General features: G+C 41.3%; 1 protein-coding gene across 4 annotated transcripts in view; it reads left to right on the top strand.

Moving 5' to 3' along the window:
• CNTN6 (contactin 6) overlaps positions 1 to 8255 on the top strand; it is a 124511-nt gene extending 116256 nt beyond the window's left edge. For all 4 annotated transcript variants that reach the window (XM_050313248.1, XM_050313247.1, XM_050313246.1 and 1 more), the window contains 6 exons: positions 531 to 765; positions 1267 to 1382; positions 1525 to 1711; positions 4832 to 4944; positions 6840 to 7008; positions 7691 to 8255. In XM_050313248.1, coding sequence (XP_050169205.1) covers positions 531 to 765; positions 1267 to 1382; positions 1525 to 1711; positions 4832 to 4944; positions 6840 to 7008; positions 7691 to 7791 — 921 coding nt within the window. In that variant the 3' untranslated portion in view covers positions 7792 to 8255. The remainder of the gene's footprint in view (positions 1 to 530; positions 766 to 1266; positions 1383 to 1524; positions 1712 to 4831; positions 4945 to 6839; positions 7009 to 7690) is intronic.
• Positions 8256 to 12899: the final 4644 nt, after the last annotated feature.

The raw sequence follows: 12899 nt of genomic DNA, 5'->3' as shown, positions 1-12899 counted from the left end.
TGTTGACTTGCAGTAAGGTTCCTGTTCTATAAACTTAAATAAGAATGTGTCCCTGCACTTGAGACTTTCTCTCTGCTAAAAAAGAAGACATAAGTACTGTACTCCTATGCAGCAATTATACAGCTGACACATATTTCTGTGTATACATTTGCTCCTTTCCCAAGTCTTTTTTCCCTCTAAAACAATTTATTTAAAATTAACATTCCTATACTCCTTTGGGGAAAAAAGAAACCCTAGCTACAACATTTACTGAGTAAAATGCTTTTAATTTTGCAAACTTCATGCCTGAAAGAGAATAACTTTAATGGAGTTGATCAGATCTTTTGTTTCTGAATTGATTGCCTCGATAGATTTATTATTTTGATTTTTTTGCTTCAATATCCCATTGACTGATGGAGTAAACATTATTATCTCCTCGAAGGCACAAGTCAACTAAATCAATACCAGGAAAATATAGTCAGAGGATGAAGATTCAATTAAAGCAGTGTATAATTGCAAACATTTATTGACTGCCCACCTTGTCACCGCAGCCAGTTTCGGAGGAGCTCCAGAATGGGGAAGGTTTTGGCTACATCATCATGTTCCGACCTCTGGGTTCTGCCACCTGGACAAAAGCAGCTGTGGCTTCGGTGGAATCAAGCAAATATGTTTATAGGAACGAGAGCATCACACCTCTGTCTCCTTTTGAAGTGAAAGTTGGTGTCTACAACGATGAGGGAGAAGGGACCCTGAGCTCCATATCCATCATCTACTCAGGAGAAGATGGTAATGTGCTATTCTTATTAGTAATGGGTGTGTAGCACCAGTGGGTCCCAGGTGTGATCAGGGATTTAAAGAGCCTGTTTAAACCTGCTCATTGAATATTGACAAGATACATGAGGCAGAAGATGGGAAATGGAAGTTAAAAAAACAAGGGGCAGATTTTCAGAATCATTGTCAGTAGAGGGCATATTTTAATGATTTGTTCTCAGGGTGCTCCTGCTGACTGTGCTGGGAAAATCAGGAGACCTTCAAAGGTGTAGCTTTCAGAGGGTCTAGTTTTTCAGGCCACTCAGTGCAGCTGATCTCCTCTGAAAATCCATCCCAGCAGACGGGTAAAGACCGATTTTAAAACCAGGTTTTGCTGACATTTCATAATAAGTAGAGATCACGCCGGGCTTTCCTGAGCCTCTCCCTGCTGCTCCCCAACACCTTTCCCTGTTTTATTGACTCTCCCTCCCTGTAACACCACTGATGTCCCACCAGCTGTGTTTTCCCCTGTCCCAGAGCCGCAGATCGCTCCCGTGGGGGTGTCGGCGCTGAGCGTGTCGGCGGCGGAGGTGGAGGTGTCCTGGCAGCCCCTGGCGTGGAACCGGCACACGGGCAGGGTGCTGGGCTACGAGGTGAGCCTGGGGCTCAGGGATCCATCAGGTTCTACATCCTGCTGGTTTTGAGTGCAAAAAAATATTCCTTGAAACATTCCTTGAATTTTTCTCTAACTGCCGGGAAACAACGACTCGCCTGTTCTTTGTCCTCGCCTTCCAGGTGTTGTATTGGACGGACGATCCCAAGGAAAGCACGGCCGGGAAAGTCCGAGTCAGCGGGAATGTGACAGCCAAAAACATCACAGGACTAAGAGCTAACACCCTGTACTTTACAACAGTCAGGGCCTACAACACTGCAGGGACAGGGCCCTCCAGCCCCCCGGTGAATGTCACCACCAAAAAGTCACGTGAGTACTTTAATCTGGGCAGTAAAGCCCATCCCCCGTCAAATGTTTCGACATCAGAGAAAACTGGATCCCAGATTCCATCATAAAAATTAAACAACACAATCTGTGGCTAAGAAATGAGTCTCTTCTTCCATTGGGAAGGGTTTGTGTTTCCATTGGAATAGAGGAGACTCGCTTTCAGGGGGTTTCAAAGACATGCAGAGTCAATAAAGCAAAGATGTTCCACAGGTCAAACAATAAATTTGGGTGTGAGAATATGTTGGTTTGGGGTTTTTTAAAGAAAACTGTTGACTGCTCCAAAGCCAGAGGTTTTTTGAGACCTCTAAACTGCACTACAGAGGGCAGCATAAGGGATAAATTCATATAAATGCTATTTAGTTATTATTTGTTTTTAATTTTCTGCGATTGTAGAAACAAAACCACATACTGAGGTTCTTTCCTTGGACTATACTTTCCCAGTAAACAATTGACTAGCCCTTTTGCATGAAAGGGAAATATTTCTCCCAGCTTTCACCAGTTTTCCTCTTGTCTATGTGCTGTTCCAGGTTATTACTCCAAGTGTAAAATGAATTAATTGACTTTTACTTACCACAAAAAACATCTTTAATGTAGACAAAATAAACCCAAATAAAGCCAGAGAAGATATTTCTTAAGGACTCAAGGAGGACTTATCCTTAGAAGTGTCCAAGGCCAGGTTGGAGCAACATGGGCTGATGGAAGGTGTCTCTGCCCATGGCAGGGGGTGGCACTGGATGGGCTTTAAGGTCCTTTCCAACCCAAACCATTCTATCATTTTATGAATCTTCTCACAGTCCATTTCTCAATGGAAAATAGACTCACCCCTGGAAATTTTTCTCTATTCTTCTGTGCATAAGAAAGACAAGTTAAAGACAAGGCAGTGGAATGACAAGACATAGAAGGAATAAATTTGCTTTTGTTTTACATCGACTTTATCTTCTGTCAAATTCAGGATCGTGCTAATGGTTCATTTAAAAATTAAAGTCAAAATAACCTTTTTAATATTTAAATATATAGATTAAATTTTTAAGCTCTGTCTCTGCAAGATGCAAGCACTTTCAATATGAGATAATACGTCAGGAGAATACAAACAACGTGCATCTACAGCAGGAGATGGAGCTCCAAAGTAATAGCTCTGTCTTCCTGCTCAGCATCCAGGATCCCAACATTCTCTGCAGCCCATTTATTGCAGAGACTAAGCAAAGCTAAAATGGTCCTTCTGGCCAGGTAGGTGCAACTCTGATTGAAACATACTTATCTAAGATCAATTTAAGGTCTAAGTTGACATCCTGGTTTAAGTTAAAACTACTTAGGCAAGTGGAATTGATGTCCTTCCATGGACACACAGCTCCATTAGGAGCTGTTCTCTTCAGCCTCTTTAGTGGTGGGGTTCAGAAATTCCTTTTGCTTTTCCTTTTTCTCTCCAAATATATACATATATCCCTGTAGTATATCTATGTTATATGGATATTAGAATTAACTTGCCTGGATAAAGCTCAGCTCAGTACAGCAACAAAGCCAAGTGTAACCTAAACCATTAGAGGAACTTCATTAATTTAATAAACTTAAGCAGATACTTGAGACTTCTATTATCTTTGATGATGTTGATTACAAGAAATTAATTGAGGAAATGATCTGCTAATCTTAGACCTGTTTACTGAAGTTCTGTTTGAGGATATTACTATGGATTTGGGGAAGTGCTGTGCTACCACTTATTCTGTTTCCTGGCTTAAAAAAAACAGGTAATTTTGTTTTGAAAATGCTACTGTGGTGGCTTTTCAGCCCAAAGACCATGAATTAGGATATCTTCAAATTTCTGTGCTAAAGAGCTTCAACCAAGGCAGTATTCACCCATTTTTGGGTGATTTCAAGACTTTTCAGAGTACAATGAAGCATTTGACATTCTTTACCTCTTGTGATTATTTTGCTGTCCAATTTCTTTTATAAAACATGTGCTGAAAGCAACAGAGAGGTCTGAAGCAACATTTAAATAAATTCATTATTTTCTGTGTGTGAATGTATACAAATGCCTTCAGAAAGAAAAGGAATCTTTGTCCCACATTGGCAGTGTGGCTGATGGAAGGACATCCATGGATATTCCCCTGGAAGCTCCACCACCACCTCCTTTCCCTTGCAGTGGGATGGATTAAACTTCTGCACCCTCATGAGGCAGAGAGACACGAAACAGCAGGCTCCACCAATTTATTTTATGTCCATGGGAAATGAAAGAAATTAGGGAAATGTTACCAAACAAACAGTATTTTCCAAGTTGCATCCAATAATCACCAACTGTGGGGAGAAGAGAACGATTCCAGAAGCTGAGCATTTCAAAGTCAGGGCTGGGCTACTCATAACGTGTTTCTCCAAATTCTCTCCCCCTATTTTGAATTCTTTTCAAATCCTTATTTCCTGTAACAACCCCCCTGCCCCCTGTGCCATCCTCCTCTCTGGCAGGTCCAGGAGGACAGGCCATGGAGCAGCAGATGATGATGATGATGTTCCAAACCTGAGGTGCAGTTCAAAGGCACAGCTCCCACCTCCCCTGCTCACACGGGATTTCAGTCACTCGTAGGCAAATTTTCAAAGCCCTGGCACTTAAGGCACAAAAAGCCTTTGAAAAGCTCCTCTCAGCCCATTGTGCTGGGAATTTATAAAATCCTGCAATGTTTCCTGCTGGATCACGTGGAGGCTTTAATGTGCAGCTCTCTGCGACCTCGTGGCTGATGAAAAGTCTTGTTTGCTCTTAGTTTTGGCTTTCACCAAGACCCATAAAGCAAAACCTCCTCCTGTGTATTAAAATACAGACAGGAACAACATCTTACTTCAACCAACTCTATCAAATATAACTCGAACTGTCAGACACTCGCAGGCTGTTCCTAATTTTGAAAATGAACCCTCCCAGTAAGTGGTTCTGTGCTATGAATAGATCTTTATTCTGAGCAGTACAAGAGCAATGATGGACTGCAAAGTGGGTTTTTCACTCTTTTAGGTTTCAGTCCCGCCATGCATTTGCTACTCTTGTGTCAGCAGCTCATTGGACTACACCATCAAATTAATGTTCATTTGTAGGCTTGTGATTATCAGCATCTTTTTCTTTTAAAGCACCAAGTCAACCCCCAGCAAACATTGCCTGGAAGCTGACAAATTCCAAAATCTGCCTGAACTGGGAACATGTGAAGACAATGGAGAACGAGTCAGAGGTGCTGGGCTACAAAGTAAGTCACTTCTTTACCTCAGTAATCAGAGAATTTATTTATAATAGAGGTAAAACCAGAGATTTGGTGAAAGGTGAGTGTTCATTACCTGGAAAACTGGGACTTTTCTGGACATACTGGGATATATATATATAAATATATGTATGTAAAGCATTGGCTAATGTTTATACAAATATTCATTCAGAATAGGGTTTCTTTATCCCAACACAGGGATCTTCTGTCCCCAACACCAGATTTCTCTTGCCCCTTTCCCTTGTAATCTTATTTTCCTAAAGATTTTTGCTTTCACATCTCCAGAGAAGGAGTCTCACACTTTATATAAGAAGTAGAGAAAAGTCTCTTAAACATTAAAGACAATCATAAAACATATTTAAACCTCTCTCTCTCTGGCAATTTGTAAATGTACCTTTGAAAAGAGGTTGGAAGATGCTCAGGTAAAGATCAATGTGAATGAACTAAAGAGCACCCCCATAAATCTATTTTTAAAGGAAATAAAAATTTATTTTAAAGTTTGTTTGCACTGAAAAGTCTGAAAACCCTCCTGAAAAGACTTGTTTTGCTGCTGGAGGGTGGTAAAAATAGAGTTGGAGGGTTCTTACACGAGGAAATTTGCTCAGGATCTAGCTCCTCATGTTCCCAGGCATTTCAGTGTCTGCACAGTTATTTATGTCTGGGGAGGAAAAAGGCACAAAACCCCTCAGCTTGCAATTTTCCTTGAGATCATGTTCTTTTACACCTTAGTGAGTGTGTTTGAGTAGCTCCACACACCGGGGAAAACCACAAAACTTGACAATTATGCTTTTTTTTTTTTTTTTTTTGCCTTTGTGTTTAACCCCCCTGGTCCTTGGCTCCCTTCATTCATCACATTTTGCTGTGGAAAGGTCTCATGCTGTGGTATTTATTCTGTGATCCCTGATTCTCCTTCTGCTTTGCTCTTCAGCTGCTCTTCTTGGCAGAAATATGTCACAAGATTGTCAAGTTAAACTGTCAGGAATTGCTGGCAAGGAGGAAACTCCTCTTGGAGGAAAAAGGCCGTTCTGGTGGGTGGGATCCTGTCTTGACTCCCCAAACCTTGGCCCAAGGACTCATTAGCACAAAGATTAAGTGTAAAAAAACACTGGATCCATCGTGGATAGTTGTAGAAATGTGGAATTCCAGATGCTACTACCCATGTTTCTGTCCTTTCTTCAGGTCTTTATTAACAATCTACTATGCAAGGTCCCAGGTTTTCATGAGCAGGTGGTAGTTTTAGACAAAAGTCCATGTGGATGTTTCTATTTGACTATAAATTCTCACCACAGGTAAATTTTACCAACAGGTAAAATTAAGAAAAAAAAAAAACAACACCTTAAAAATGCAGTTCTTGAGGGGTCAGATGAGTTCTGGATAGAAGAGGTGAAGTCTTGTTTAAAGGTGTGCCCAACTTCCATAGCTGCAGAAGAGCACAAGTGTATTGCATAGGGATTTCCTAATCCTAATTTTAATAAGGTACTTCTGTGCAGACACAGGCTCTGCTGAGAGAAATTGGGGATGTCTCATCCCTGGAAGTGTCCAAGGCCAGGTTGGACAGGGCTTGGAGCAACCTGGGATCATGGAAGGTGTCCCTGCCCACGGCACGGGGTGGAACTGGGTTATCCCTAAAGTCCCTTCTAATCCAAACCATTCCATGATTCTATGGGATTCTATAAAATTTGGGGCGAATGGCTGTTGTGGTATCCATCAAAAAATCCTGCAGAATATATTTCCATATTCTAAATTGCTTTTAATGCTCTTCAGGAGGCTGAAAGGGCTCTGAAAACTTTGGGACAGAAGAATCTCTCAGGCAAAAAGAGAAAACCCATTAAAACTTAAAAATAAATTAAATAACTCTTGTTTTCTACTCCATTTTTCCTCAGATTCTGTATAGACAAAACAGACACAGCAAAACACACATCCTGGAGACAAACAACACTTCAGCTGAACTTCTGGTCCCGTTCGAAGAAGATTATCTCATAGAAATAAGGACAGTCAGTGATGGTGGGGATGGCAGCAGCAGCGAGGAAATCAGGATCCCAAAAATATCAAGTAAGTGAGACATTTTTTTCCCCTCTGAATGCTGTTGCATAAGAAGAAACCTGTGCCTCAAAGTACAACAGACTAACAGCCTTCCTGTGGCCAGAGGTGTCCTCCCTGCTGGTGCTCGCCGATGCTGGGGACGTGTAGATGAATCTCTGATACTCTGAGATTCAGTGGAGGAGAAACTCTTTTGCACAACACCTTATTTTTGGTGTGGTTCCTCATCTCTCCTTGCCTGTAGTGCTCAGGGGAGGGCACAGAAAGAAGATTTCTTGCTAAATGAGAAGCCAAAGCTGCAGCTTTCACACAGCTCTAAATCTGCTCTGGAGCTCTGCTGGGATGGAGAAGTTCAGCCCTGATCCATGGTTGGGGTGGGGTGGCCCAGGGTCCAGCCCCTGCTCTCAGAAATATCTTATTCTTCATGAAAAATAAAGCATTTTTGTATTTTATATATATATATATATATAAATAGTTTTGCAACAAACCCCTTCTAAAAACAGATATTCTCAGGAAAGGTGGAAAGATAAACTTCCACTCCATGGAAGTGCTGCTACAACTTCATACATAAATAAATATAATATTTGTGGCCGATGTTTCATTTTGAAACCAGGACAATTATTATTATGTCAGACTGCATGATAAAAACCAGTTTGTGACACAAAATCACCTCTATCTGCTTCTATTTCTACAGGTTTAAGCTCTGGAACAATAAAAGCAGCCCAAAGGCTAAACCATATATTGGCATCTGGGATCCTGCTATTGAGCTCTGCTCTTATTATCCCTTTTCCTTGATGATTAAAGCAGTGCTCAGCCATGGACTTTTAACAATAAAACATGTAGATTTGATCTTAACCCTTCACCATGACCAACATTCCTGGTACAGAACAAACTGGGGCTGGGGGAGGGAGGCACAAGTGGTCTGTCATTAAGGAAATATTATTGATATGACACGAATTTTTAAAAATCAGCTTTGAAGTTACTGGATAAAATGTGCATTCATTAATTAAGTGGAGCGGTGCCAAACATAATTTGGGATTATAAGGAGGGTGGTCTCGAAGTTTCTACAAGTAGTTCTTATTGAAACCCCATTTAATGGTGTGTTGAACATGAAAGGCTGTGCTAAGCTGTTAGAACTGAGGGAAAAAGAGAGTTGCAGTTTCTTGTGATGTGGATATTATTTATCTCCTCTTCTTCAATGTAACCTGCTAAAAAACCTCCAATTTTCAATTAAATAAAAGCTATTTGTTTACTTTTTACACTTGTCTGCATTAGAGAGGGTGCTGTAAAATGCATTATTTGGATTATTTTCTACAGAAAAGGGAAACTTAAACAAAAATAATCAAATGTACCAACCCAAAACCATTGAAATCCAGAGAAAGTCTTTCAGTGGCATCAGCAAGCCTTGAACCAGACCTGAATGAAACCTCCTTTAGTAATATCAGACACTTACACATTCTCAGACACATTTCAAAGGACTTTTTCATGCAAAGACTGCTCTGATCAACGAAACTAGAGAGATGCTGAATGTATTTTATTGGATGAGGATTGGAATACATCTGCCTTCGAGCAGGTTCAGTTGGTGTCTCACCTGATGTTCTTTGCTGGAGCTTGAAAGTGTGGTTTCATCTTTGGGCAGGGGATGCAGGGAAATGAGAAGAACACTGGTTTTTATCGTTTTGAAATATAAATAAAAACATCTAATTAAGGCCTTCAATCTACTGGGTTATTAGAATGACAAATTAAACACCAGAGTGTGGCTTTCAAGTCAGTAGATGCTCGAAACTTGAAGTCCCATTCCTGTCAACTTGAGCTACGGCTGATAAAAGGTGGTTTTTCTGCCTGATATCATTATTGGGAGAGCTCTTCTTCCTCCTCACCGTATTCTCAAGTAGCTTTTCTTTTCTCCACTGTCAACTCCATGTTGTGTCATCTTTGTAACTGATTAGAACCACAAGTGAATCGAATACCCCCCAATAGTTTTAAAAGAATCTCTTTGAATGGGGGTGGTGTTGTCCAAGCACATGAATGAGTTCAGGAGGTTCATCTGTACATGATAATTATTCAAAGAGGATAATAAATATATTTCTCATCCACGGATGTGGGAGGCCAAATTAACAGGGAGATGTGAATTCTAAAATGTGAATTCCTAGAGGAAGCTGCCAAAACTTTGGTCCTTCTTTGAGGTCCTTTCCAACCCAAACCATTCTAGGATTCTATAATCACTCACAGACCCCATAAGTTGAACTTCCAGAGATAACTCCATAAAATAAAATAAAATCAAAAATTATAAAAACATTGCAAAAACACAGGAAGCAAATATCACTTCTTAGAATCATAGAATTACAGAATGATTTGGGTAGGAAGGGACCTTAAAGATCACTTACACCTAATGATGTTCAACAATCCCCACACTGAACTCAATAAAATGTTTTATAGAGGTGACAATTATTTGCTCGAGTTTTAAAGAGCTTTTTTTATATCATCCCTTCCCATCAGGTCTCCAGCAGGACCTTTGTTCACTCACAGACCTTCTCGTGTCCATTAAGCAAAGAGTACACTTTATTTTCCTTCATTAAACTCCATCTAAAACTCTTGTATTTCATAACATAACTGAAATGCTTCTGTTAAGTGTACACAAAACATCTTTCTCTTCAAGTGAAAAGAGGTTTTTCTGCAGAGCAGTTACATGCAGCTGAATAGAAGGTCTGAGAGATGCTTAATTACTGGGAGGCTCTGGAAATAAAATACCACTTTTAGAAGGCTGTCCTCTGGGATTTCTGCAAAGATGATAATCACAGGAGTTATTAGGAAGAGGTTTAACACAGCTTTCAAAAGAAGAGAATGGTTTAGAAAGAAGTGGATAATACCTTAATGAAGTAAAAACATTTTTCCTTGCGGTGGAAGCAAACAATGAATCACCTCTTCAGATTTGTGCTCACTTCTGTGAGCAGCACTGAGGTTCTTTTCTCACTGTGGAGGAGCCAAATCAGGCTCTTTAAGCTCATCATTTCTACATCAGGCCTGTTCTGTTACTCCCATGGGAGAAACCCTTTGGAAAGGAGGGAATGGCCGAGGAACACCACGAACATGAGTGAAGCTCTTCCCTTGCTGAACTCCCCTCGAGAGGACTTCCAAGGGAATATTCTGCCTCAAGAGAGGAGTACAAACCAGTCTTTAGGAGAATACCTTTAAATATTGATATCATGACAGCCCATCCTCCCTAAATCCCTGTACCCCTCTAACTTGTGCAGGTCCATTTTCTTCTCTTCAGCTCCCCAGTTCTCTTTTTGGTGCCTCACCAGGTCAAACTGCCCAAAGCAGTGGAATTCCAGCTCTCCTTGTTGTGTGAAAAACTTATGAAAGCAGGTGATGCTGGAAGAGTTCAGGTGGCTGGGAGCTTTCATTAAAAAGAAAGAAAAAGGGTCAAAAAGCAGTTTTGTCACTCATAGTTGCAGGAAAAACTGCAGAAATAGGAACAGCATAAATCCCCTAAAACCAGAAGGCAAAATGAAAACTACGGAAAAAGTCAAACAAAAAACTCTGCAGTGCCCCTGATTTTTAGCACCAAGCTATGTGCATTAAAAGCTCCACTCAAAGATACCCAAATTAGGAAAACTTGGGCCCAGTTCTAACAGATTTTAGAGGCACCAGATCTAAAATCACCACACTTCAGAGGCACCGGATCAAATCACAGCCAAAGTTTTCAAATAGCTGGAACAGTAATACCTATTTTCTTTTGATAACCTAAGCAAAGTACCAAAAAATGAAAGAGACTCACAGTCAGAGATTTTCCTTTTAAATTTAACACATCAACAAAATATTTCTCCATGAAAAAAGCAATTTTGAGTCTATCCAAACGTTTCCCTTCACTCCAAACACGATGTTTCTTTGAGATTTATGAGCATTTAAACTTTATTTAACACCTTCTTCCTTTTTTATAGGGCAATTTTTGAATAGGAATGGCAAGAAACTAAATAAAATAGCCCATGTGGGCTATTGCACCAGCCCCTAAATCAACATTATCCTGAAGTGCAGAAACTCCCTGTGTTTCCAGCGTGTCGTTGGAATTCAACCCTGGTGACGACTTGACACAGAGCTCTAAATCACACTTAGGAATAAATGTGTTGTAAATGTGGAAAAAGATTGTATTAATATGTGAATGTACCTCAGTGACAGAGAATTCCCCCCAGTGGCTTGCAGGGCTTGTGTGGAGGAGAGGATTCACCTACTCGGGGAGGTCTGGGGATGTGCCGAGGGGATCTCAGCTCCCTCCCCACACCCCTCCCTGGATTTTTGTCTCTTCAGGGAACCCACTTCCAACTCTTCTCTTTCCCTGGTCAAAAGATAAGGCAGAGGTTGCCCTGTCCTGAATAAACCAATAGTTTTGATCCCCTCCAAGGATCATCCCTCACAATTTCCCTTGAAGTGGCAAAGAGCTGCTGCATCTCAGTGCTCCCAGATCTGATGTCTCAAGTAACTGTAGCCACAAGAAAATGGAATGGTAGACTGGTTTGGGTTGGAAGGGTCTGTAAAGCTCATCCAGTGCCACCCCCTGCCACGGGCAGGGACACTTTCCACTAGCCCAGGTTGCTCCAAGCCCCGTCCAACCTGGCCTTGGACACTCCCAGGGCTGTGTTTGCCTTTGGGTGAGTGTGGATTGAGGGGTGATGATACCAACAGTGGACTACTGAGCTGTTTCTAAAGGATGACGAGCTCTTCAAAGCACAGGTCGTGTAGCAACATGTACTGCCCATGGTCTGTGCATTGCTGATGCCAAGGGGTGACCCATCCTACCTCCACTGAGCTGGGATAATCCCTCCATGCTCCCTCCTGCTCCTGACTGGGAGTTAATGGAGGGATGACACTTCCAGGATTGTTCTGAACTGAAAATGTGAAGGAGTGGCAAATGATGCATCCAGAAATACATCTCTAAAAATTTAAATAAAGTTGCAGAGACTTCATATAGAATGGCCCCTGGCCATCTGCAGAGTATATGTAAGGATTTGACATTTCTCTTGCTCTGACCATTATCTAATTCAAAAACCAGGGGGGAGGGCGGGGAAATCAAATTAAAACAGCTTGTATAAAATCTCCCTTGGACAAATTTACCACGAGGAAAAGGTCAGTTGGACATTTTGACAGCATTGTCCAGCAAGGGCCTCTAAAGGGCCTCAATCATTGCAGGTTTTTTTAATATGAAAATTTTTTTTATCAGTTCCTAGCACTTAATCACTGAAAATATGCCTGACGTAGCAATTAAAATGTCATACTAATCACACTGTTATGTGTGATGTGTTATGTATTGTTTCTTCACTTAATCCACTCTATAAGCACCAATATATTTAAACACTGAAAGACAGATAAAAATGTTTATCATCCTTAGAGGATGAATTGGAGCAATTCTGAAACACAAAAGGACACCAGAAGTTTTTTGTAAGACACGTTTGAGGCTCTGGAATTGCTGCACTTGAGTAAATCCAGCTTCCCACAGCCGGTGTGGGAGGTGGGCCAGGTTAATTAAGGCACTGCCGTGCCTGGCTCTGGTCTCTGCTCTGGCAGAACGGGCTGCTGTGACCCTGCCCTGCTCAGTGCAGATCTATTAATTATTGCACTAAAGCTTGAAATCTCCCTTCAGCCCATCCCCACCACCTGTGCCCATCCCTGCTGCATTCCCACTGCTGTTGTGTGCAACTCCATGGCTTTCATCACCTCCTTCTTTCTGCACAACACACTCAGACCCACAGTGACAAATCCAACGCAAATTTTCCCAAATTATTTCCCTGTTTTACCTCCTTGTGGTGGTTTTCCGGCCTCTTTTCCAGTGTCAGGAGTCTCCTCTCCTCGGGTACAACCTGATTTTTCCCTTACAAGCCCAGCATTGGACCATGTTATGGTAACAG

This window comes from Myiozetetes cayanensis, unplaced genomic scaffold, assembly GCF_022539395.1.
Source record: "Myiozetetes cayanensis isolate MyiCay16 unplaced genomic scaffold, myiCay2020 scf18, whole genome shotgun sequence".
NCBI classification, from domain to species: domain Eukaryota; kingdom Metazoa; phylum Chordata; class Aves; order Passeriformes; family Tyrannidae; genus Myiozetetes; species Myiozetetes cayanensis.
The sequence above is the reverse complement of the archived record's forward strand: the minus strand, read 5'-3'. Positions and strand labels throughout refer to the sequence as shown.